Here is a 27,701-nt window from a genome sequence, read left to right as displayed (position 1 = left end):
TTCTTTAGCTTCATCTTATGTTCCAACTTGTCGATGTTTCCAATCTTATCAGTAAAAACGTTTGGAAAAGTTTGAACTATCTCAGACCACACACTGTCAGCACTGTCACTTACTGATGCCACCAGCATATTATTCACCATGATGGGATGGGGTACACCAGGGACAAGCATTAAACCCAATTTTGCCAGATTCTGCCATCCCACAATACATTTTCCCTTTTTTCAGCCATTTATATCTTGGTTTGTGTCTGCCCGCCCAAACACTCTAAATCATCCATATAGAAACCAATCATTGTAATATCCTAATCCCTGTATGCCTCCGGAGAAACATCAGGAGCAATGGGGTCCAGAATTAGCCCAAGTTTGATGATAGAATGTTTTTGAAACAATCGTAATGCCTCTGAATCTGCCTTTATATTGAGTTTGATTGAGCCACTATGCATCTCATAGGTGGCCTATCACAGGTTTCATTTCCATTGAATCCACCTTGAGTGTAAGGACAACCCTTGATAATCCTGTGAATATTCATCCATGACCGATGCAATATACACAGAATTCACCTGAGAACCACCATGATCACTAATTCAGACCACTTGGAAATGTCCCATTTTTTGGCATTTATTACATTATTTCCTAAAGCAGAACACAAGGCATAATTGCCAAGATGTGTTTTAGAACCACATCCAAAGCAATAAGTCCCATTCCATTTATGTGAAGTTGTGCTAAATTTATCATAACCAGACAATACATTACTGTATCAGGAACTTGCACAACATTTAAAGCAAGCATAACAAGTTCAGATGCAATACATTTGCTAGAAATAACTAAACATGCTATGGCTTTTGCCATATCCAATACTTCAATTAAAGTCGGATCACGAAAACTAAGTAAGCATTCTTGGATTTTCCTAGAGCTGCAACCAACATCAAACTGGTCCCTGATGAAAGTGTCCAACGAAGCTCCAAAATTATATTTTACTGAAAGACTCCTAAGGGCAGAAATGAACTTCTCAATAGACTCCTCCTGAGCCTGCTTCTGGTTATTAAAATGAAATCTTTCAAGCTGTACACTTGGATGCTCTGTAAATGTATTTCTTAGCTTTGTTTTTGCCTCTTAATATTCATTCCATCCATCACCATCTCCAGGAGTGATATAGCAGGTAAACTGACATAAATTTCAGATTACCAGAGCCTAAACAGCTGTAAAGTACAGCATTCTTCCTATTTTGGGTAAACTTTTCTACATCAAAATTCCAAAAGGTGGAGCTTTATCATCAATCCATGACCTCAAACAAAGAAACAACCGAACAATCAATTTAGTCAGAGATTGTGAGCCCCAGGGATGAAAATGCCCGGAATACAGTTAACATGCAGCAATGCCATTGAAATAGATGAATATGAACCCTTTCAAATATGACTGCCACGTTGTGATGACGAGTCACGTTAAGAGATGCTTTGAGTGAGAATAGTAATACGCAGGTCAAATGACAGCATGTCAGCAATGTCTCCGTTAAGGTCAAACATGCCTGCCAAAACAACATGCAGGCACACAACCAAGCACATGCGAAGGCAGTCAAATGCGCTAGACAGTACCCACACAACATCCAAGGAGGTGCCGAACTTCAAACAGCAAAAAACACAGTTGATGGACAGAATGTAGAACAATGTCATACATTCACCCAAGTAGAAGGATCTGGGCCTAAATCCATCGTTTTTTTGCACTCCACACCACCCTGGGTTAGACACTGGCTATATGCAAATCAGCTCTGACCCTGTGCCTCATGGGAACAGTCCAGTCCGAACTACCAAGCCATGTCTTTCCCAGACCGGAATCAAGCATTTTTCTTTTCGAAAGAAAGGAACTATGGGAACAGCAAAGAGGCGATCTTTCTAGAACAAATGGGCTTTAATAGCTAGGTTCATGAAGCATTTTTGCGGCGCAAACGGTGCGAATCGCAGAATTCGGCCGTTTGGGCCCGCAAAAATGGCATTTGGAATTCATCAATGGGTCATGAACTTGCAATTTGAAAAATCGCAAAAAATTGCGATTTTTCAAATTGCGATTGCATTTAAGGAATCTCAATTTGCGATTCCTTAAATGCTATTCATGAACCATTAATAAATTGCGATTTCGCTATTTTTTGCCGCTATTTACCGCGAAGTCTGACTTCGTGGTAAATAGCGAAAACTGAGAAAAATGCACTTTTGTGCATTTTTCTCAGTTGTATGTTACACACACACATGTCCAAAGGAACATAAGTCGAAATTTACATTTCAGGGGTGCTACAGGGTGTCATTTGGACACCCCTAGCACCCTTGAAATCGCATCCTTATTTGCGATTAGCAAATTGCTAATTGCAAATAAGAATAACTCCCCATTCATTCCTATGGGCCTTTAGGCCCATAGGAATGAATGGGAGTTATTCTTATTTGCGATTAGCAATTTGCTAATTGCAAATAAGGAATGTGTAGGAATTGCAATTTATTTAGCGATTCCTACATGAATCCCGTTTTGCAAGTCCTTAATAGCGATTCCTTAATAATCGCTATTAAGGACTCGCAAAACGGGACTTTAATGAATCTAGGGGTAAGTCCTGACAATTGCTCATTAGTGAATAATTCTGAAGGAGGAATAGTAGCAAGAAATTCTACAACCGTGGTTGGGAGACAGAAAAAGATTTTCTTCTCTGGCACATGCAAAATTAAATGATCATCAGAAACACTCGAGTAGGTGTTTAGTGCCAGATATTCCTAAAACAGGATGCAACTAATTCACAAAGGCAGTTTAATGTCGGAGAGATAGTTTAGATTCAACTGACGAACAATGTGGAAGACAACTGATCAAACTAAGGAAGGCGTGAACAAGTATGTGTTTCTTACAACAGAGATCAGACTGGCAGCAGTACGCTATTCAATATACAATATACAAACCTCCAGATACCTCTCTGAGAGCAAAGCTTCGTAGAATTTCAAATAGAGTAAAAAAAGTAATTTAAATCCACTGACCCAGTAAAGTCCTTGCAGGGCAAACTTATTAAAACTGAAACTAATTTCTAGCAGTAGTGGGTTAAGGCTGATGATGTTTATTTAAATCATATATACGTCTTATAACTCTCATACCACTGTCCACTTTTTGTTTAAATACTTTGGGCCTCATTCATGAAAAGTGACGCATCGCTGCGTGAAAACAGCGATGCGTCACTTTTCATTGCGCCCTCCTTGCATCATGCTGGATGCGTCATATTTATAATATGACGCATCATGTCGCAAGGAGTTACAGATACATCAGTATTTCTGACGTATCTGTAAGCGCAAAAGAGACGCATTGCTGGAGTGTGTCACAAAAGTGACGCAACACCAGCAATGTGTCCTTTTACATGAGGCAAGCCCCATGTGAAAGGGCCTGCGTCAGTCTTACTCCTGCTGTGAGGCAGGCGTAAGAAATTGACGCATTTGTGTCCTAAAAGTTGTGCAGTGAAATCTCATAATTTCACTGCGTCACTTCTACAACCCTTTCTTATGTCAATACGCCCCTCTTGCATTCATTATACCTGGCGCAGGTATAATGTGCCGCAGGGGTTTACAAATTGACGCATCTACTTAGATGCGTCACTTTGTAAATATGGCGCAACAAGGCGCATTTTCTACACCACTGGTGCGTCACAAAAAGTGACGCACCAGCGGCGTAAAAGTGACGCAGGGCTCATAAATGAGGCCCATCATATCCACATAGCCAACGACCTTGGTAATACAAAACGAACGGCAAATTAATACAATAATGACTGTGATATTTCATAGCCAGTAATCCATGGGCGGCTAGACTGTCAGAATCTTGCACACTCCGTGAAGCTGTTCGAGGCAACTTTCTGCTTAGTTCATGCATTGTGAATGGCAGATTCCTGGGCGGTGTCGAGTTTCCTGCTGTCATGGCAACTAACGGAGAGGCATTTTCATGAATCATTTAGAGCACATGAAGTCTTGACCAGTCTGATTGCGGCATATAGAGTTACTTCCTAGCGCCGCTTGGGACTCCCTTGAGTTGAATAAAACAAGCATTTGCAATGCAATAGGACTCACATTTACAGGAGACCTATTGCATTGGAAACAGGAGTGCCGGCGTGCGAGAAGGCATGTGCGAGAAGGCATAAACGGGAGTGTGGTTGGGGGTCAGCAGGGCTGAGAAGTCACTGACTGCAGGAGGGGGGCACAAGAAAATAATAGTGGTTGAAGTAAAGGGGCCAGTAGCCATGGAAGGATATTAATGATGACATGGTCATCATGAGGACGGACTAACAGGCCTAAAACCAATTGGAAGGAAGCATTTAGGACCTAAAGCAATGAAAACAAATAATAGAGTGGGCGGAGCTTCCACAAAGCTTCCATGCCATACTGAATACTGCATGGCGCGCAAAGCGAGCAGCGCATGCTCGCTGCTGCTATAGGCTCGACCTAAAAAATCTTAACTCGGCAGCAGCACCGCCCTTTACTGCCTTTAAGATAACCACCTCAAAGAGACTCCTTATAGTTCTTTCACAGTCTCATCATTTTAGAACTGAAGCATTTTCAATATTATATACAACGAAGCCACATTTGTTGTTTATTTATCTTACACAACTAACAACCATTGGCAAACCCAACAGCCCTGCCTTGTTGTAGGTGTAATGTTATTTATTGTATTATATATCTGTATGCAATGACAGAAGCAGCAAAATTCCAGTGGGGTGGCACACCATGCTAAGCACAGATTTTTAACTTATGGATTTTGAGCCACTCCCTTAATTACATCGGCCACGCCCCTTTGAGAGACCCCCTATTTTTTCATTCCACTTAAAGCCCTGAATAAGCTCTAGTGACTATGATGATAGATTTAAAATTAGGAGAACTATCGATTGAAGGGGAGGTGGCTATTAGGAGATGAGATGGAGTCTTCCAAAAGGAGACAAATTGGGCTGCTATGGTTGCATAAGCAAGGGAAAAGAGGGGCATTATGCGGAGGTGTAGGCCTGACAGTCTTTGGAGTTGAACTGGCACTGAACTTAGTTTGGAAAAAACCAAGCGCTGCTTAAATCTGTGAGGAAATGGCAGGATCTGCACTGCCTCTGTGAGCTCTCATATTTATTCACTGCCATTGGATGTATTTTCTTTAAATTGTTTTGCCACAGCAGTCCCATGGATGCCATGGACACGGCCAGAACACATTAACTAATGCACAGCTCCGTGGAGAAGCGTGGCTCAATGGTCAGAGCGGCAGACCCTAATGCAGAGGTCTGGCCCGGGACCAGGGTTCAATTCCCACCTTGGCGGCTCTTGGACTCAATTTCCCCGACCTGATAATTCTCGCCTCGGTGCCTAGTCTAATCATGGGTCCCACTCTGTGACTCTGGGCAATAGCTTGCTTAATCTCCACAACAGCCCCAGCAGCGCTGTGGATGCCTGGCTTCACCTTGGGGGTGCCCAGGAGTGGACATTTCACAGGAAAGCCAGGATGGGTTCCACAGTGGTATGAATACAGCGCTACGAGGCCTCCGAGCAGAAGTGCGCTATATAAATACTCTACATTTACATTTACATTTTTTCAGCCTCGTCGCAGTTGTAATTATGGGACAACGTTTAATAGCTTTATGCAGTAGCGGTCGGTTGTGGGAGTGCTGCCGGGTGGTGATGTGGGGAGGGACAGGGTGGGAGGTAGTAAACTATGCATTACAGCAGATTACAGGTAAGTAAACATATAAATAACAAGAATTTCGTTGCGTGCAATGCATCGCATTTGGCGATGAAGTGCGCACAAGAAAATTTGTTTTATTTATTTTTATGTTTACTTACCTGTAATCTGCCGTAATTCATAGTTTACTACCCCCCACCCTGCCCCTCCCTACGTCACTACCCAGCAGCACTCCCACAAGCAACCAACTTCTACTGGCTTTATGTATTCGCAATGAAAGGTGTGGCAAGTCTGTAGCATAAAGCGAAATGTAATTGGGTTCGGTCGAGCATGTCCCAGTTTTTCAGGTTTTAAAATACATCTTAAAACATTAGTTTTTTACCTTGTTGCCTCTTTCATACCCTGCCCTTACTACTCCCACCCTGCCCCTCCCCACGTCACTACCCGGCAGCACTCCCACAAGCAACCAACTGCTACTGGCTTTATGTATTCGCAATGAAAAGTGTGGCAAGTCTGTAGCATAAAGCGAAATGTAATTGGGTTCGCTCGAGCATGTCCCAGTTTTTCAGGTTTTAAAATACATCTTAAAACATTAGTTTTTTATCTTGTTGCCTCTTTCATACCCTGCCTGTCAGAGCGCTGCGATGTCCCTTCAGGGTCGAGCCACCGCGCTATACCAAGATCCAATTAACATAACATATAATTGAGCTCAACCATGAATAAATGAGGTCATAAAATAAGATTCAGTATAAATTCATATTCTGATGGGTGCAGAGGGATGTGATTGGGATCCTTATGTCTTAGCTGCCAGCCATAATATAGCTTAAAATAAATCTCAAGATGGTACAGTGGTTGTTTCTCCAGTAAGCACATATTTTATATAAATTGTAGATTTGCTTTGTATGAATAACACCTTTTTCTCACGCCTTGCCAGACCAACATTCTGATTATTTTGTGCTCACAATCACCATTTCATTGTTCTCCAATCAAATGCAGCAGCCATTAGTCCACAAAAGGCCTTTCTCTATACTGAATTGTAACTGTTGCAAAGTGATGGGAAATAACAGTTGATTTAGAATATGTCTCTTTACGCGTGGTGTTACCACGAGGTAGGTAACAACACGGTAGTTACAACGCAAGTCGTTTCTACGACTTGCGCTAGATGGCGCGCTGGACTTAGGAATAGTATAAATTTCTATTCCTACTTCAGTTAACGCAACAGCAGGGAATTTGTTGGATTTAAAATCCAGTACATTCCCTGGTGTTGCACTCCACTTAGCGCAAGTCTTAGAAACGACTTGCGACCCACGCGTGTCAACAACACGGTCGTTGTAATGACTGCGTTGTTACCTACCTGCATGGTAACACCCGTGTTGAAACCGCTGTTTCCCAGTGAATTACAATCAACACCTATGATTCTTGCATCTTTCCAGGACCTGCGAGGCAGCGTGAAGAGAATCTCCACATTCTTGGAGAAGGAACTTGATGAAAAAGCCATTGATGCCATAGTGGAAAATGCCTCCTTCAAAAGCATGAAGGAAAATAGGATGGCAAACTTCTCCCTGGTACCTCCAGAATTTCTAGACCTCAAAAACGGTTCCTTCATGAGGAAAGGTACTGTAAAACATATTTATACTTGTTATGCCTTCTATTTTAACTAATTTCTGGACAATGGAAATTAAGCGATACGGTCAAACATCAGGTGAGGATTGTGAGTAAGCATGGGCGGAAAATCCGTTACGCGCGCGAATTTTGCGGATTTTCGGTAAATTTGCAATCCGTGAACGCTCGCGAATTTACAGAAAATCCGCAAATTTGCAAGCAGCGGATTTTTTTTCTTGGTGATACAATTTTGCGGCGTGCGGTGTAAGTTCGCAATTGCGAACATGTAGGTGCGGCAGGCAGCAACAATCTCGCACTCGCGAAATTACAAAATTTGCAATTCTGCACAAGAAATCCACTAGCAAGCAGCATAGACCTTCTGAAAATGATGATTTTTATCAGAATAACTCCTCAGGTTGACATTTGCCTGCCCTTTTTTGGATTTGAGGCCTTTTGACTTTCTTTGGATCACTTTTGGATTAGAAATAAACTTTCACAAGTAAGTTTGTTTGGGGCATTACATTTGCTGTTCTGCAGAAAAACGAGTTTTGCTAAACTGAAAACACTCAGCAGCAGGTGCAAAAGTTCAAATTCATCATTAGTAACCATTCCCTGTAGTGCTTCCTGACTGGGGCCCCTCCAGAGTTCAGTTGCTAGTTGCAACAATTGTATGATCCTGCTCTGACCCTCACAGCCGGATCATAGAATAGCTACAAGTAGGCCAAAAAGGTCCTGGAAAAAAAATTGCACTGCAACAGAAAGCAAATTACAGATAAGGAGGCAGGTGCAGACTGTAATTTTAAAACAGTGACACATTAATAAATCAACCCCAAATTAATTCATGTCAGGTGAAGCAGGGCAGGTGTGCTTGCTTTTTCCCCCCATAATCTACAGTGATGATGATGAACCAGAGGGTGGCATTGATGTACCAGACGGTGGCATGGGTGAAACAGAGGGTGGCAGTGTTGAAACAGAGGGTGCTGTGAACCTGTGATGATGAACAAGACGTAGAAACAACATAGTCGGGACCGTTGCGTGCCGACAAGTAAGTTCGCAATCGCGAACTGGTACAAAATCCTCGCGAACTGGCAGAAACCCTTGCGAACACAAAAAAAATTCCGCAAATTCGCGAGAATTCGCGGATTTTGCAGATTGCGAGTTCGCAAATTCGCAAAGTTCGCGAACGCCAGAGTCACAAAATTCGCCCATGCTTAATTGTGAGTCTTGTGATTAACAGGAAGATACGCAAGTTACACAACGTGAAGTTTAATGTGGGTGTACACATTGTTGCATAGGTGTCTGAAGCAATCATCTTATAAAAGATACAAAGGAGCTCCCTGGCCACATGTATGATCAATTAATAATTGCCCTCTGTTAGAACGGGGGATCTCTAGTTGGCAATGGCGTGCACCTTTGTCCAAATGGGGACCCTTGCTTCTAGTCAGAGTAAGGGAGCTACACTCTTAAATAACCCCTGCTCAACTCTGTGGTAGCTTGGCATGAGCAGGAAGGCTTATCTCAGAGGCAGTGTGTAAAGAATTTGTGAACACATACAGTAATACAGGGAAAACACTACAGATGGACACAACCCAGGTTTTATAAAAATAATCGTTCTTTAAATAGACTTAAAACTTGTCCCAAACGACAAAAATTCATAATACAGTGTTAAGAAAATGACTTTAAGATGGAATAAATACCTCAGTTCACTCTTTAGATGGTAAATGTGACACATTTCCCAAAAAGTACCTTTGGATGCATCACGCAAGAAAGACAAAAGGTTTGCAGGGAGAACAATGCGCCGGTTCCTTGCTTTGGCAGAGGCGATGCGCCTGTTCCTCAGTACTTGCGCAAAGTAGGCAACGCGTCTGTTCTTTACCGGAGAGGCGGTGATGCGACAAAATGGCACCTTGCTGCTATGCGACGATCCGGTGCGATGCGAGAAGATTAAGCCCTCGATGCGATGCGACGATGTGAAGATGATGCGTGCAAGCCCGGCGACCGTGCAGCAACTCTGTAACTTTGGAGCCACGACAGGCCCTACGACACGGCAACCCATGTGTTTGCTACATGCTTCTCTGATGATGCAATGACACACAGCTGCGACGGAGACACACTTCTCTGGTGATGCGACGGCAACCTTTGCGGTAGCAACATGCTTCTCTGATGATGCAACGGTGACAGCTGCGGATGCGACACTCTTTTTCTCATTGAGTTGTGCTTCCAGCTCCCGACAACAAGCAGGCTTCTGCAGACAGAATTCCCTGCAAGGAAATTCAGGGGGGAGCTGTAGGTAAAGTCTGTATCCCTGAGTCTTCAGCAGGAGGCAAGCACAGTTCAAGACCTTGGAGATTCTTCTTCAAGATGATGAAAGTTGCAAATAAAAGTCTTTCGCTTTTCCTTGGCAATAAAGAAACCACTGCAGGCCAACCCCAGCAATTACACACTGGCACAGGGGAAGTCAAAAACCCCTGCAGATTCTCTGGTTCTTCTCCTTGGCAAAAGGCCCATCTTGATGTCCAGAAGTACTCTAAAGTCTTGGGGTCTGGGCTCCAATATTTATACTACTAATTTGGTACCTGGCCAAAACCAGTTCTGTCCTCACTGGTGCAGCTTCCTGGCAGGAGGTGGAGACAGCATTGTTGAACGCAGACCTGGCCTAGGTAGCTGAAAGAAAATCTCCACCCCCTACACTCTATTCAGCCAAGGTCCCATTCAGTCTAGCCCTGACTCATTAGACTGCTGGAGCCCAAGCCCTCCTGTCACTCACAAACTAGACTTGTAATACACAACCTAGCAGAGGCAGCTGGATGGTTAGGCAAGAAAATACCTACTTTGTAAAAGTGGTATTTTCAAACACAGAATGTAAAAACCACCTTCACTAAAAGACGTATTTTAACATTCTGAGTTCAGGCATACTAAACTCACATTTCTACCTAATTCCCTGGGTCAGTTAGGATTATAAAATGTTATAAATAAACTGCCCATTCTGGCCCATATGGACAGGTAGCCTTGCAATAGTGAAAAACAAAATTGTCTGTAATTCAGTATCAGGATATCCTACACACACAAGGACATGTCCTACCTTTTACTTACAATGCACCCTGCCCATGGGGGTACCTTGGCTCTACCTTAGGGGAGACTAACATGTAGAAAAGGGAAGGTTTAGGGACTGGTAAGTGGGTGCACTTACCAAGTCGACATGGCAGGCCTCAGACACACTTTACAAGCTGATTCTGTGGGTGGCACAATCAGTGCTGCAAGCCTACTAGTAGCATTTGATCTACAGGCCCTGGGCACACATGGAGCGCTGTACTAGGGTTTGATAAGAAAATCAAAAAAGCTAACCATGTAGTCAACAATCCAATACAACAATTCACAATAGGAAGCACTTGTATTGTGGCACTGAATAGCAGTGGCACAGTGCCCATAGCATGTAAACCAGCAAAAACATAGGAGAGGAGACAACAGCAAAAAATGGAAGGGAGACTCACAAATGGTACCATGTCTAACACCCTCACTATTAGAAATATATAGAGTCAGTAAAGCTGCAATTCCATTTTAAATGGCCGCCTGATCCAAACTGTGGATTGAGTAGACACTAATGTGACTTTAAAGATCTTGAAATGTGTACAAAGTATTGGATTATCTCTGCGTACTGACACCTTAGTGAGAGGCAAAATGAAAGACCTTTTAGATCAGTGGTCATTGTTGAAGAGATATGGATGGGGTAGGAGTGGTGCCATAGTTTGAATGAAATGAATAACGCATCTACTCTCTAAACCACCATTAATTATCATTGTGTTTACATCTTTGAGGTGTATAAGATTTCAGTTGTGTGATAGAACTTGAGAGGGGTATACATAGTGTTTTTTTGCTTAAGTTTTCTTATGATCTGCAGTCACCCAATGACCATCTAATCAATGACATTTGACACATTTTAAATATTCAGGCCGTTGCGTTTTACACTCATTTATGATGGTATACTTAGTTGAATCATTGTACATTCTGAAATGTACATTACGTTTAGGTAGATTTAGTTCTACATAATGTTTTCTGTGATATTCTCAGTACTTTCCAAATAAAGGCCCTCTTTACGATGCCAGTCGGATTGACCGTCCACCCGACGTGGCTGCTGTTAGATTCCGACTGCTGGGTCCGCAGTTCTCCATCTGCCAATGGGGGGAGGAGCATTTGAAATTACCACAACTACCATCAGACCTTGTACTCCAAACTCCTAACTACAGGCACCATTGTCAGCCATGTTTCAACTGAAGTTGCCCTCACATGCATGGAGCCATTTGTGAAGTGAGATGGGGGAAGAGGAGTGTTTGAAATGACCACAACTGCCATCAGGCCTTGTACTCATAACTCCAGGCACCTGTGTCAGCCATTTTTCAACTTAAGTTCTCCTCACAGGTGGGGAGGCATTAGTCAAGTGGGGGAGGCGTGTTTGAAATGACTACAGCTACAATCAGGTCCTCTACTCAGACCTCTCAACAACAGGCTCCTGTGTTGTTTCTCCATACTCACTTGTCAGCAATTTCACTACAGAGGGTAAGGTTAAATGGACTGAGCAGTGTACAAGCAGTGCTATTCTCTGACACACGTCTGCCTACTTAGCTTGAACTTCCCATTGACTCCAGAACTGGAAATAATGAGTCCAATACTGAGACTATGCCAAGTGTGTACATCAAATATCACCAATACTTTCTGGTAAGGTTGTTACTTCAATGTGTCTGCTGATACATTGACACTGAACAGCACACAGGAATAGCAATAACTAAATGATCTCAAATTCTGTGCATGACTGTACTGGGTACAAATTGGACTTTGAATGTACTAATCCTCAAGTTACGTCTACAGTGTTTCTGGTGCAAGCCCCTGGGATTAGCTATACTCCATTCTAAAATGTAAAAAATAACCATATCAGCATAGCTAATTAGCAGACACATACTTCTTTTTGTAAAATAGTTAATGCAAACATAATGGGGATAGGTGCCAATATTCCCATATAAATCGTTTTCTTTACCAAGCCATAACTTATTGTAGTCCAATAGATGTAGATGTACAACCTAGACTTACAAAATTACGTTTGTAATCTCTGGTAACACATCAGCCAGAGTGAGGACCCACACTCCAACTGCAAACTTGGACGTGGAAGCTGGACCTTGCCCATCAGTTCTGGCTGGCTGGCAGATGGCACCAGTGAGTCCAGCTGGGTCCATGGTTTGAAGATCTGGAAAGGGCTGGTAGATAGGAGGCTGTCTTCTCCCTCTGCCACAGTACCTATGTGTGGAGTGTAGACACATTAGGAGTTGTAACACATTGCCCACACTAACATGTACTTAGACAAGCACAAAAGGCAATGTGACCACACATACCAGTATATGTTAGAGGGAACCAGCATTTCAAATCATGCATATATAACATACAACTACATACATACCATAACCATGTATGAAGCGATTTTAATACATACCTTGAATAAAATTACAATAGACTGATATTTTACCAGTAACAACAGGCTTAGGAGAAGCCAAACCAGGGGGTAGACAGTCTAATTGGTCCCAGTAACATAATTGATACAGATGTTTACCGGATGACAAAGATCAATTGTAATCACAGTAAGCTCTACCTCTGACAACCATTTTGTAATCCATATTTGTCTGTAATTGCACTGAGCACGGTGGACATGGTAGTTTTGTGTAGTCTGCATTAAACATACAATAACTTCTGGTATACACTGTACATTTGTAAAAGTGTACACATGAAAAAGATATCACTGCTATTGTGCAAGTTAATGCCATTGTGTGAGGAATATGCGGGGACTTGTAGGGTTTGGTGCCTCTGGCAAGTCGGCAATCTGTTTGCAAGGGAAGCACGAAGCATCAGTTACATATGTTGCATGGCCATGTAAGCCCCCTCATGGGGTCTGTACAGAGGTTGCTCTAGCTGATGGGACACTAATGTGCGAACCACACAAGTCCGGGAGAAATCTTATAGATGTTGGACACATTGCCAAAAATAAGAAATTGTTCAGGGAATAGCTGCTCATCCCCTCTAAGTCCAAAATCAGGAATTATCTTTTGCAGTCAGCTATTTTGTCGATATTCATGTTCTTCTCCTCAGGCAGCATCTTGAAGACTAATTCATCATATCTAGCTCAATCTCGGACAGTGGGCCATTTATAGATCCTAAAGGGCTGGTATGTTTCCATAATCCTTGCAGCATTCCTCCCACACTCAGTTAATTCCATCTCTTCTTGTTGAGCTACATGTGTACTACAACATAAAGTGATTACTGTGACGGAGCCCTGATGAAGGCTTTGCCGAAACGCTCATTGCTTGACAACAAACCGCCAGTCTCTGCACATCATTTTGAGATTTCGATTATATATCGTGATTGATCAATGACTATGTATTTCATGGTGTAATGAATTACCAGTTTTTCATACATGTTTGTATTACATATCACTGTATTTCATGTGTTCACTGAGAAGTATGACAACATAAAACCATTTAAACTATTCAAAAAAACATCCTATATCTAGAAAGATATATCTATTCATAGAAAATAAATGTTTCTGATAAATTTGTGAACGAAAATAAAAAATAAATATTCTTTTGATATCAGTTATGGCAATAATTGTTTGCTCTTTTTAATTGTTACTGTCTTAAAGTTTTTTGCCAAAATAATTTGTGAAATACTGTGCCTAGGTGTGTCTTTACATTTAAGTTGGCAATTTGTACCTCATCAAGCACACCCCTCTATTTCCCTGAGCATCACCCAGAATTGCCATTGGGTTATAAAAGCTTTTGCCAGTGTCCTATGGTGTATTCACATTTCTTAATCTACATGGGCTACTCCTAAAATGAGGTGAAAAAACACTGAAGGCAGTGCTTTCCAGCTCGTTTCACCTGTTACAGTTTGCTTTAGGCTTCTCTTTCCAGGTGACCATGTTAAGGGAATGTAGGAGGTTTACTTAAATACTTCTTTACACATAATACTGGGTATCCAGACAAAGTGGAGACCTAACCCACACCAGTGGCAAATGCAGGTGTGTCAAATGCAGCCTATTTAAAAGTCACAGTAGCTGGTTTCAACCAAGGTGGACACAGCCATAGCCTGTTAATATGTTGAAGTGACAGTCATGGATCATTAGATGTTTCCACCTACAGGGGAGACTGCCGGGGTAAATTACACTTGCCAATGGAACATGCTGCATCACGGACCTCCATAATAAGCGTGGGCCCCTCTGGGCCTAAGTAGTCAAGTATGGCCAGACGTTGGAGCCCTCGGGCTCGGGAATTAACTGGGGGCCCGACACGGCCCCGGGCCCACTCTGGAGATGACTAATAAAATGTTGGGGCGGCCCACTGCCATCCGGGGCCGCTCTAAATGCCCCTTACCAATGTGCTAACCATAGGCTCAAGAAATAAACTGCCCCCAGGACGTTGGGGCGGCCCTCTGGCACGTGGGGCTGCCCGGGTGCCGACAGAGCACCCCCACACCGCCACAGACATGGGGACCCCGCGATGGTGGAGCCTCGTGGGCTCAAAATCCAATTATGCCCTATCATTTGAGCAGCCCTCTGCAAAGCGGGGCTGCTCTGAGGGAGGCACCAGCATGGTGTCTTCGTTTTGCTCCTCCCCCCCGCCCGGCTGTACTCACCGGCTCTTCCGTGCAGAGAACGTCCTTCTCCTGGGGATGCGGCACCGCTTCTCCTGCGGGGCTCACCTGGGCTCCTGGGAGCCCTGCACTTCCGTCGGCGGCCTCGCCCCATGTGGATTTACCCGGGCCCCCTCTTGGGACCTGGGGCTTGCTGCCATTGCCACAGGGCTCTCCCTTCCACCTGGGAGCCTCGCGAAAGCTCACGCTGGCCTCTTCCTCCCCGCGCTCACCCAATCAGAGCACGGTTGCGGGCTGGACTTCCCTTCAAAGCCGGAAATCCCGCCCCGAGTCAGGCACTTTGGTACCTGACTTCCTGTGTGTGGTGCGATGGCCGCGGCAGCGATTTTCTTTGTCCACCCTCGAGAATAAAAATGAAAGTAGAAACGGGGTGGGCACCCGTTAATTGCATCTCAAAAAGGGGTGGCACCCATTATATAAATATATCATGTGTGGGAATAATGCAGGGTGGGCACCTTCAATGAAGGGGCCACAGGGGGAATCCCTACGAGGGGAAGTGCATCAAAAGCGCGCCCAGTCCCAAAATAAGGCGCAGGAAGGCTGCTGAAGGTCCTGCAAGGGCAAAAGCAGCCAGTAAGGTCCCAGAAATCCTGGAGATAAAAGGAAAGTCCTCCAGTATCTAAGTCTATTCAGGGGCTGGGCAGGGCACAGGGAGGCAAGCCTTCCTGGACCCCAGCAGCAGCACGCCCCTGGTAGATTCTAGTAAGGAAAAACAAGAACATCTTCAGGGTGTCACAGCACCCTTTTTATACAGCAAAGTCGTTTTTCTACAAGGTGCAGACAATGTGAGAACTAGCTAAAACTGGTTATGGGGAACTCCCTTTCACTGGCCAGGCTAGGGACATCAGACGCACCACTGGGGGTGGAGCCAGCATTGAGTGGGGGAAGCCCAGCCCTATTCAGGTCCCAGGTGTACCCCTCCCTCACATCAGCATGCAAATCACTCCACTCACCACCGGGGCAGACCCATCCTGACTCCTGGAGCCAGGATCACCAGCCAGCTCCAGCCAATCACATGCCAGACACAAATTACACAAACATGCCAACTTCTAGAAGTGGCACTTCCACACTAGACACAATTGCGCCGCATACGTCATTGCGCAGCCTTCAATCTCACGATTTCGCACATACCTAACTCGACCCTGCACTCCCCACACATCAGGAACTACCATGGTAACACATATTCCCAATGCATTCCTATGGGGAGGGCAGGTCACTCTCACCACACACACACAGAGCGCAGGCACTTTACACTGGCCCACAGTGAAAAAGTGCACAGAGACCTAAAATCACCTACACCAGGTTACAGAAACAAGCTAGGCAAAAGCAAAAAGTTTCGGGGTGAAGCTGCCAAAAGGGCCAGGTCCAACAACAGTTATCATGTCAAACATGTCTCCGGCATATAGCTGTAACATCTGCAGTTCAGTTTTTAAGTGCATCACATCCTCTGTTATATTGTGTCATCATGATTGTTGTACAATGGTATGTTGATGTGGTCCAATTCACACTGGCACATCTGGCATACAGGGCATTGCAAGATCTCTGTCTTACCAACAGTAACAAACACACACAAAATCTGATGTCCAAATGTGTAAGACACAAATGCACGTATCCTTGGATTGGGATTATCAAGTTATACACATGGTATACCTTACATTGTCATCCAAGAATGTTGATAAAACTCAATAACAAGGTAGCAGTGAAGTATTTCACAGTTTGGAAGAAGTAAATTGTTCATACTATTCAGGTGTCTGTGCGGAGCTGCACAGCTACTGTAGCTGTCTGGAGGACACAATAGTGTGCTGGGTTACCTGGTAACACCTTACAGACCATCTGTGGTCTTGTCCCATCCTACGTGATGTAAGTGCTGGTGTACTCAATATGGGCAAGGTCAGGATAGAGGGTGGTATGACTGAGACCAGAACATGCAGTGAAAATGATTATTTGTTTTGGTCAGCATGTGCACTGCAAATATGTAATGTCTGCTATGTTGTTAGATGGTTAGGTTAGCTGTGTATTACCTATGTGGCACCCTAGTAAATGACATACATCTTGCATGTCTACCAGGTGTCTCAATCCATTGCATCCATACAGGTGGAAGACCATTGCCCAGAAGGTGCAGACCCTGGTGTTCACACGTCCGCGCAGTGGCCACTGTTGGAAACAGTAGCAGGACTAGAGAGACCTGGCATGTAATGTTGCAGAGGTCCGGCTGGGCCAGTCACCTCAGGCAGAAAGGGTTCGTGCAGCAGTTGACCCTTCCCCCCCTCCGACCCTCATAGGCCGGCATTGAGGTCTGGGTGGCCTACCCAGACCCCGATAAGCAGTTGAGAGCCAAACAGCAGCAACGAGGGGGTGAGCATGGGTCTAAGTGAAACATTGTGTATGCCCATGTATGTTTTCTTATAAGCAGTTCTTGTCACTTCAAGCTTTAAGGAGGCTCTGGACCCATGTAATGAGAAAATTGTTGAATGCAAAGGTATTGTAGTAGGTGCATTGACTATGCTCTATGGAAGCAGGAGCTAAGCAGGGTAGTGTACGTTTTGCATTTCAGAGGTGGAATGGCCATATGGCAGCACAATATCTTATCTATCGTAGGTCTTGAAGTCATGCATTATAGTTGGCCCGAACAGGTAATATTCTAGTGTCTGGATTGAAGCACCCTCAGTTTTCTGTGTTATGTGATGCAGTACCACTTGCAAGTGACATGCCATACTATAAATTCTGATAGCAGACAATGTGCAATTTAACTTCTTGGGAAGTGAGAAATAATCTGTATAATGAGAGAGGGCTAACACCACTAGTGCTGTCTATTGTTCAGAAAAGATGCTGGCAGGTGTTAACTTATGTGTACTAATTTCACATGTAAGACTGTTCCATACATGAAGTGAGGGACTACAGGCATCCTATCTGATATCTTGATAACTGCATGTTTTGGCAATGTGTACATGACAACATATGTCTGTGAAGAGGTGTGGTGCAGCAGCCAGGGCGACTGACGCCGGACACTGGGGATCACAGTTCGATCCCCGTTACCATGTGACTCTGGGCAATAGCTCGCCTAATCTTCCCAAAGGCCCCCAGTGCCTGGATGCCTATGGGTAGCTGTGCGCTTTACAAATACTGGATTTACATTTACATAGACCTACAGAGTAGGTATTACCTAGTAACAGACGTGTAAATATATGGATGGGAGAGTTACACTTTTCCACTGGCATTGATGGCTTTCATAAACCAGATAAACATGTTGATGCCAAAATATGCATATGTTGAAAACTGACTGACCTTTCTTGCATTACGACTTAGCATACCATTGAAAAGCGTATATTCACTCAGGTGGAAATCATATGTGCATCTATGGAGTGTCAATGTGTGCTTGGTGATACGTAACAGAGAAGGATAAGCTGACATCTTTGGCTGATATGTGTACAATAGTAATAATACTAGGTTGTGATTAGTGTTACCATAAGATGGTAAGTTACATGCTTCCCTTTCTGTTAAGGACACAGTTTAGGACTTTTAAGAGGTATTCTAAGCCACATGTCCTTTCACTGTTCTGCAATCAATGTCATTGGTTGAGGAAATAAGGTGTGCTCACATGCACCAATGTTGACTGTGTGTATTCTTAGACTAACTAATGTACAGCGATCCTCTGTATTGGGGGGGCTCCATCAAAAGTCCTGCCGTAGTTCCCGCTTCCTTCACTTCCCTCACAAGGGCACCCTGCACAAGGGTTCCCTGTGAGTTTTCTTTTCTTGTATTACACACCACGTAGGGTGTTACTGTGTCTTGTCACCAGGCAGGATAGGCCCTTGCATGAAACAACAAGAGAGTAAGGGTATAATTAAGACCACTCTTTTACCCCTTCCGAAATGCATAACAATCAACAGAAGAGTGTCAAGGGAAGTTGAATAACAAAGAACAAGACTTAAAACCAATTGATGTCAATAGACAGGAAGGAAATTACCACCGTCTAGAGGAACAGAAATTTAGTAAAGGAATAATGTGCATGTGCTCTGTGAAGAAAAAGAACCCTCAGGCACCGCCTGTGAAGGTCGGTAGCCAATTGTCTTCATTGGGTCCAAAAAGGTTGGAAAAATGAAGTGGTGATAAAGAAGTGCTTTAAAAAGAGCGTGGGCTACTCATCACACAATAATTTTATTAAGAGGGTAGCTCTAACTCTAGTAAAAACAGTGCAAATTAAAGGACTAGTGATTGGTTGAGTTAGTTTGAACCAACAAGTCCTTACTGGAGTGACAAGAAAACAAAGATGGTCAACGTGTTTCTGCTTAAGAGCCAAGGATCGGCTCAGCATTCGTCAGGACCACAGAACTCTATCATATACCTTAATGGGCACTCGCTAAGGTGTCCAAAACTAAGGTGTAGAGAAGGAAAAACAAATATAAAAAACTAATACAACCTGATTAGTGTAGACTTCCTATATTGGGTAAGTCTTCCCACAGTCTCACCCCGAGGGGGAGACAAAAAAGTCTGAAAAGTAATAAGAAAAAAACAAAAACAAGTCTGTTTTAAAATGTGACTATTATAACATTTTTCAGAAGCCATGTACTTTCATCAAACATGCACTTACATCTAAACATGCACCAATATTCTGACTAGGAGTAATTATTCCTAAAGAATACAATCTCCGTGACTTGGGACGTTGAGCCCAGAGAAAAACCATTTTAATACATGAATGTTTAAACAAGGCTCCTAATCTTAGAAGTCTGATTTAGATAACACGCAGGTATTTTAGTCTACGGTCACAGGGTAAATATATAATTTAAAAAAGTGCTCGTCATAATTGTAAAGCCAACCAGAAGGTTGGAGTTGAAGAAATCACAAAGACGACCTTTGAAAGGGGCATATAAAGCTGGCCAGTCGAGTTACATATAGAAAAAACTCACATTTATAAGCCCTCAATGGGACCTCATGGGCTGGCGGTGGGGGGAAACCTTCACGCTCGGTCCATCTATAAATATAACGTGGTGCAACAAGAATGTTAAGAGGCACCCGTATCTGTGTGGAATTAGTTAAACAAGTAATGGCAGTAAAACGGTATCACTGCATGCACCTACTTTATCCGATGCGACTCCCCGCCTTCGGACCTATTCAAACCGCGACCGCCGCCCGTAACACCAAGCGGCAATGAAGGCGCGGGTTTGTTTTGTATGAGAGAAACGCGGAAGCGCCAGAAGGGCGCGGCTCGCGTTAGCCCGTGGTCACGTGCTCTTGCTAGGTCTCAAATCATTTAAAGGGGCCTCATTACACGCTTCAATTGTCAGTGCAAGGAAAGTGAAAAAAGACCTGTTATCTTGGGGAAAGGTCAGAAGGATATTGGCAAAAGAAAGGGCACAGAATAGAATGGTATTTAAATAACGCCCCATTTAAATTCACTAAGTAATGCTGCAATATAACGCTATATCAGCCCAACCCCAGCAGTATTCGTAATTATGTGATGCTGCGCCACAACACTACCTGACAAATTGCTGTGCACCAAATGAGAGCTATTTTAGGAGGAGGAAGGGAGGGGGATACTGTTAGGGAAAAAAACTTTATGGGTAACCCACGAGTCATTTACATTGCTAAATAGGTCACTGATGATCAGAAAAGTGCTATCATGGGTAAATCATTTATTACGGTTATCGCCGCATTACCGTGCCCCACGGTATTTCATCGTTAAGGCCATGTAGGTGAGTGGCCAGGCGATATATCCACCTCTGTTCCTTTTCAAAAAGGGTGCCCTCATTGTTGGAGTGGATTTGCTCTATCACAACCCATTTCACATCGTTGGGGCTGTGACCATTTTCCAAAAAGTGGGTAGTTAGTTTGGTAGTATTCCTACCACATCTAATGTTACTGCGATGTTCCCCAATGCGTGTCTTTATCCGCCTGGTGGTCATGCCCACATACCTCAGATGGCAGGGGCAAGTAATCAAGTAGATTACATTACTTGAATTACAGTTGGTGTGACTTCTCAAATGCCATTCTTTCCCTTCTTCCAGTTGTAAGACCTTGGTAGTGGTGGTGAGGTGACACACACTGCATCCCCCACAGGGGAAATGGCCTATGACGGGTGGTAGACCCCAGACATTAAGCACAGTTTGATGGTGAGGAGTCTGATTGGTTCTGGGGCGGGTATGTACAAGAGCATCATGTAAACTCCTTTCTCTTTTATAGGAGAACAAAGGTTTTTGCCAGTTGCGACCATTACTTGTGAGTATTCTCCAGTGCTTATTGATACAACGACTCACAGAATTTGAGATATTACTAAAGGTGGTCACACATGTTAGAGGGACAACAGGTTCCGCTTCCTTTTCATGGTCCTCCAACAGGGCCTCTCTATTGTTATTCCTAGCCCTCTTGCGGCTCTTTTGTAGTACTTTCTTTGGGTATCCTCTACTTGACAATTTTACAGTGAGGTCATCAGCCTGGATGTTAAAATCTTTGAGATTACTGCAATTTCTACAGATGCGTAGATATTGACCGAAAGGGAGGTTTTCCCTTAAGGGACGCGGATGGAAACTAGTGAAATGGAAGAGGTTGTTGGTGCTGGTAGGTTTGTAGTAGGTTTTACTCACAAGGCGGTTGCCAACTCTGGAGAGGGTCACATCTAAGAAGACGATTGATTCAGAATTATATTGGTGGGTGAATCTCAAGTGGGGGTCGCACGTGTTCACCCAGTCAAAGAAAGCTAGAAGGCTCTCTTCTGACCCTTTCCAAATTAAAAGCACATCATCAATGTACCTCTGCCACAGGATAACATTGAGAGTGTAAGGGTTGCTGGCGTTCAAGATATGTGTCTTCTCAAAATTGTGTACATACAGCCCCGCAATATGGCTGAGATACCCGCCACCCCCTCTTAACACAATCCCCAAGGATGGGAAACCGGAAACGGTTCTGAACTTTTGGAAGGCGGGAGGGAGTGACCCTCCCGGCCGTATTTATTAAAATATGAAACAAAATCAAAACATTAAAATAACAGTTTCATATTATGTACAATTTCATTTCCACATTACGATGTTTGGCTAACCTTAACAGATCTCTAATACAAAGGTTCTCCTAGCCGAACTAACATCCTACAAAACATTTGACTTGAAATTGTACATCCTAACGTTAAGGGCCAACAGCAAGGTCGTAACCGGTGTCAGATCCCTAAACCAGAAATACCACCCTCACTTCTGAGGGGAGCGACCGCACAGAGGCGTACCTCAAGTGCATCTACCAATTTCCCTTGAACTTGACGGGGGCCCCAATGAACTCGACGCCATTTAACGGTCGTCCGAGGACTCGTGTGAGGTGTCTAAAAGGTAGCGTAAACCCCCTCCCGAACCCCACACAACTTACCCATCTGCCGTCGCAGATGTCCTGGCCCCGGGAAATTCCCCAGGAGGGCCCGTAGCCCCTCCTATCCAGGAAGGGGCCTTGACCACCTTTCCTTTCCTTCCGGCGGCCTATCCTTAGACGGGACCGCCTCCCCGTTGAGGGGCCAATGGCCACCTCCCCCGAGCGCTCCCATCCGTAATGGGTGACGCCCCCCCATAGGGATCTTCCAATTACTGCTCACCGATCATGACCTTACCGCCCGACAATAATACATACGACAATTCTACCTAAATTACTAAATTAAAAACCATCATAATTTATTACAAGCATGATTACTGATCAACACTAGTGCAAAAATTACTTTAATTGCAAAACATACTGAAAATGACCATTCTTTATTGCATATTCAAAATTATCACGACAATTATCACAACCTGCAAGAAATAGAGTTACCACCTCAAACTTTATTCAAAACAACTTGCTGTCCTCAGGGGCTGGTGGGTGGGTCAAAATTGGCTCTTCGTTCCGTCTCGAGCTCACGTGCAGCGGGGAGGTGCAGCTTCAGAGCACAGGAACAAGAGGATGCTTTCTTGACTTGTTGCTCCTTTTATCCGTCTTCAGGGCGGGCGTAAAACCCGCCCCGCCTGCCTCTGAGGGCGTGGCCGGCCGTGTCAGTGTCTAGGACAACCCACTCCAGGGCGGGAAAAAAGCGCGCCCCGGCTACGCCGCTTCGGGCATACCAGCCGAGGCTCGCCTCCCGCCCAAGATGGCTTCCTGGGGGGATCGTGGTACTCCACCATACGTTCGGGGGGACCGAATGGTCGCCCCTTTCCATATGGCTGAGATACCCGCCACCCCCTCTCAACACAATCCCCAAGGATGGGAAACCGGAAACGGTTCTGAACTTTTGGAAGGCGGGAGGGAGTGACCCTCCCGGCCGTATTTATTAAAATATGAAACAAAATCAAAACATTAAAATAACAGTTTCATATTATGTACAATTTCATTTCCACATTACGATGTTTGGCTAACCTTAACAGATCTCTAATACAAAGGTTCTCCTAGCCGAACTAACATCCTACAAAACATTTGACTTGAAATTGTACATCCTAACGTTAAGGGCCAACGGCAAGGTCGTAACCGGTGTCAGATCCCTAAACCAGAAATACCACCCTCACTTGTGAGGGGAGCGACCGCACAGAGGCGTACCTCAAGTGCATCTACCAATTTCCCTTGAACTTGACGGGGGCCCCAATGAACTCGACGCCATTTAACGGTCGTCCGAGGACTCGTGTGAGGTGTCTAAAAGGTAGCGTAAACCCCCTCCCGAACCCCACACAACTTACCCATCTGCCGTCGCAGATGTCCTGGCCCCGGGAAATTCCCCAGGAGGGCCCGTAGCCCCTCCTATCCAGGAAGGGGCCTTGACCACCTTTCCTTTCCTTCCAGCGGCCTATCCTTAGACGGGACCGCCTCCCCGTTGAGGGGCCAATGGCCACCTCCCCCGAGCGCTCCCATCCGTAATGGGTGACGCCCCCCCATAGGGATCTTCCAATTACTGCTCACCGATCATGACCTTACCGCCACCGGCCGGAAAGTTGACCGGCTATCCGGACCCCCCACAACCACTCCTGCCTAAAGGTCATGTTTTAAACTCTTTAACCAAGCTATGAGGTCTCCTATGAGTAACTCATTCCCCACCCGGGACAAATGAACCCCATCCCCCAAATACATACTGTCCCCTTTGATACAACCATGCGAAACAGAATGCAGTGTACTTGAACGAAACAATCTACTCACTTTGTTATTTATTTTCCTCACTGAATGATTCAGAGCAGAAACCGAAATGGCCCCCCGCCACACTTTCCGTGGGATCATATGGGACCATGCAATTGTGCACCCTGGAACTCTTCTTGCCAACCAACTTACTGTGGAAAGCATTGCCTCAAGAAGAAAGTCTACCAGTGGCCACCAAATCGTTGCCCCCAAGATGGACTATGATTATCGACGGCGGTGACCTTGTCCGCCCTAACAAACCCTCGAAAAAGGATTGAAACTGGTCAATACAGAGCCCGCCCTTTCCGTAGAAGGACACCCTGTACCCGTATTCCCCAGCCACGTGAATCATGTCACCTGCTTTGAATACATCCGCGGCACGCCTCACGTATGAGTGGCCCACGACCCACACCTCCTTTTTCGCAGCCGGTGATGTCTGACCGCTGGTCCCCCGGTGTCGGGTCGACTGCACAGTCCGCCCCGCCTCGTAGGCTTGCACAACTGAAAACCAAACAAAAACAAGAAGCGTGAGTACATCATTACAGCTTCACAACATGTGCAACCGCACATACCTTTTATAACAGTTCGAGGTCCAACGCCCCACACGTTTTACTTCTTCTACACTCAGACCCCTGGCTGTAGCCTCAGTAGCAGCCCCTATCCGAATGGAATGGGTCCCGAACTCGCCGGGGTTCAAGCCCGTGGCCGAAACTGACATCGCAAGCACCCGCTGGAACTGAAACCTCGTCAGTGGGGTGGCGTCAGCGTGTCTCAACAAGGTTCCCCCCCATGATGCCACCCTCTGCGCTAAATATTTCTCTACGCAAACAACAGGGCACATGGAAGACCCGGGAATCCTCTGTATGAGTATGCAGTCCCCAATCGCACCCTGATCGGTTTTGGACCTGACAAACGAGACAGTCATCGTCTCCCCCTTGACCTGAATGTGCTCTCGGCACAGTCCCCCCATCGTATCCTGCTTGTTCTTCGCCACTAATTCGCTTACCCGCATAGCTCCATGGAATGCTAGCGCAAAAGCGGCTCGGAATAACACTGTTTCATACTGGGATGAACACGTTGCAGGGAGTACGGATAATAACAGGGCCAACCTATCCAGACCTATCGGGTGCCTCTCATCTGCTCTGCGACCCTCAAGGCGTTGCCACCCACGTAGCGCTTTCTGTACCACGAAAGACGCTGTCGGGTCCTGGATCCCATGAGCCTTTGCCATAAAGGAAATGGCGGCCCGATGCCTCTGGGCCGTAGCTACTGATTTGCCTGCCTGATGTAAAGACAGCAAAAATTTTACGACAAGCTCTTCCTGGCCCCAAAACTCCCCCCTAGCAGAACCCAAAAAGGACCAATAGGAACGGAACGCCCCTTCATATGCCTTCCTTGTCCTGGGTGCTAAACTCTCTCCCACGAGGTTTTGTAGTTCGGGGCACCGAGAGACCAGAGAGCTTCGGGAAAGGGTGCCGCCACCGGGTCCGCTGCGGGCAGAAAACCCCAGAAGGCCTGCATACGGAAACGAGAAAGCGCATCAGCCGCTTGGTTCAGTACCCCCGGGACATGTCTTGCCCTAAAGAGTACATTCAACTGCATGCACAATAACACAATTTCTTTAAGCAGTCTCAGCATCCATTTGCAACGTGCTGCCTGACTATTGATACACTCAACCACGGTCATGTTGTCAGACCAAAACACCACAGAGTGATCCCGGAACCCCTCGGGCCAAGTTTTCAGGGCCACCAAAATAGGGAAAAGTTCGAGAAAAGCAATGTTACTCGTCAGTCCGCACTCGTGCCACCATGACGGCCATTTTTGAGCCGACCATTGTGTGCCGAATATGGCACCAAAACCTACACTCCCCGCCGAATCTGTCCACAGCCCCAGCTCCTCAGAGGACACCGTCGGTTTGTTCCAGACAATTCGACCATTGAAATCCGCCAGAAATGCCAACCAAATGCGCATGTCCTGGCGAACCTCTGCCGAGAGCCTCGTGCGGTGATGACCCTCCTTCAGGCCGACCATGGCTTGTGCGATCGAGCGGGAAAAGGGGCGGGCCATCGGCATTACTCTCAGGGCAAAATTCAACTGGCCCACCATTTGTTGCAATTGATGCAGTTTTACCTTAGTCTCACTAATACATGTTTCAAGGGATGCCCTGAATTTTACCACTTTTTCTCTTGGTAATCGAAAACAACCTTCTACCGAGTCGAGCTCGATCCCCAGAAACTCGAGGGAAGTCGAGGGACCCACGGTCTTACCTGGCGCCAATGGTACAGCAAAATGGTTCATTAACACACAAAATTCATTTAAAGCCTGTCCACATTCTGGATCCCCGGCTGCCCCTAGGAACAGAAAGTCATCGAGATAATGCATAACATGTTGAAAACCCGTCTTCTTTGTGAAGACCCATTGCAGAAAACAACTGAACTTTTCAAAATAGGCACAAGATATAGAGCATCCCATTGGCATACATCTACCATGTAATAGCGACCCTGAAACATGAAACCAAGGAGACGCTGATCGTCTGGGTGTACCGGGAGCAACCGGAACGCTGACTCGATGTCCGATTTTGCCATCAGCGCCCCGGGCCCCAGGCGATTCAACATGGCGACGGCCTCATCGAAAGATGCGTACCGCACCGAACACACTTCCGGGTCTATTGCATCATTCACGGAAAGACCACGTGGGGCTGACAAATTATGTATCAGCCGAAACTCACCCGGGTCCTTCTTGGGGACCACCCCTAAAGGGGAACAAACAAAGTTAGCAACCGGTGGCCAATCAAATGGACCGGCGACACGACCTCGAGTCACCTCCTTCCCAATCTTTACCTGTACCACGGCCGTATGCTGCAAGACCGATAATTGATTCTTACAGTTTGCTACACCCTGAAAATCCCCCACTGGGATGCGGAAACCATATGAAAACCCGTTTCGCAACACCCCAGCGGAAGCATGATCCGGGTATTCGTTGAGCCAAGGAATCATTGCCATGGTATCAATCGGAGTAGGTAAAGGCGCCCCTCGGACTATTTCAGACCTGTTTGGCGCTACCCCTACCTCCGTTATCACCCGTTTTGGCTCTGCACATGGACTCAGGATGGGATGGCTGCCCACACCCCCCACATTCATGTCTGAACTTGCATGACCCCTGGGGCCTCGTACATTTCCCTCTGTTAAAATTCCAACAAATCCCCCTTTTTCCTGCGTTGCCACTCGGTTTTGAGTGATACTCGTTACCTGCACCCGTCCGAAAGGGTGTCCCAGAGTATTGGCGGGAAGATTCACCACCGTTACTCCCTGACAATGGTACTTTCAACATTCCTGAACTCTCCATTTTTTGCCATGAAACGGAGTCGTAACAATCCCAAGACAGAATTGGGTCGTGTTCTTTAGCTTTTCTAAAAATATTGTCATAACAGAACCACTGATTGCCCCCGTATGCTACGGAATACTCCATGATCCGTGACTGATAAATAGGCAACTCGGTCAGCAACTCGGGCCTGCGCTCCCCCATGATGGAGGTAAAAATGCCCCATGCTCTGCCCCAAGTACCAATGTTTTCGTCGACCTTAAAGGCGGCCATTTTTGCGCGCCAAACACTCGGATGCATGAGCTCCTTTTGGCTCTTAACATGCTC

At 45.4% G+C, this 27,701-nt stretch overlaps 1 protein-coding gene across 9 annotated transcripts in view; it reads left to right on the top strand.

Annotated features, from left to right (window-relative positions):
* The window catches only part of LOC147701766 (sulfotransferase 2B1-like), a 512,808-nt gene that overhangs the window by 468,944 nt on the left and 16,163 nt on the right, over positions 1 to 27,701 (top strand). For all 9 annotated transcript variants that reach the window (XM_086930388.1, XM_086930390.1, XM_086930386.1 and 6 more), the window contains one exon: positions 7,094 to 7,274. In XM_086930388.1, the coding sequence (XP_086786514.1) occupies positions 7,094 to 7,274 (181 nt within the window). The remainder of the gene's footprint in view (positions 1 to 7,093; positions 7,275 to 27,701) is intronic.

This window comes from Lissotriton vulgaris, chromosome 7 (assembly GCF_964263255.1).
Source record: "Lissotriton vulgaris chromosome 7, aLisVul1.2, whole genome shotgun sequence".
In the NCBI taxonomy this organism is placed as follows: domain Eukaryota; kingdom Metazoa; phylum Chordata; class Amphibia; order Caudata; family Salamandridae; genus Lissotriton; species Lissotriton vulgaris.
The sequence above is the reverse complement of the archived record's forward strand: the minus strand, read 5'-3'. Positions and strand labels throughout refer to the sequence as shown.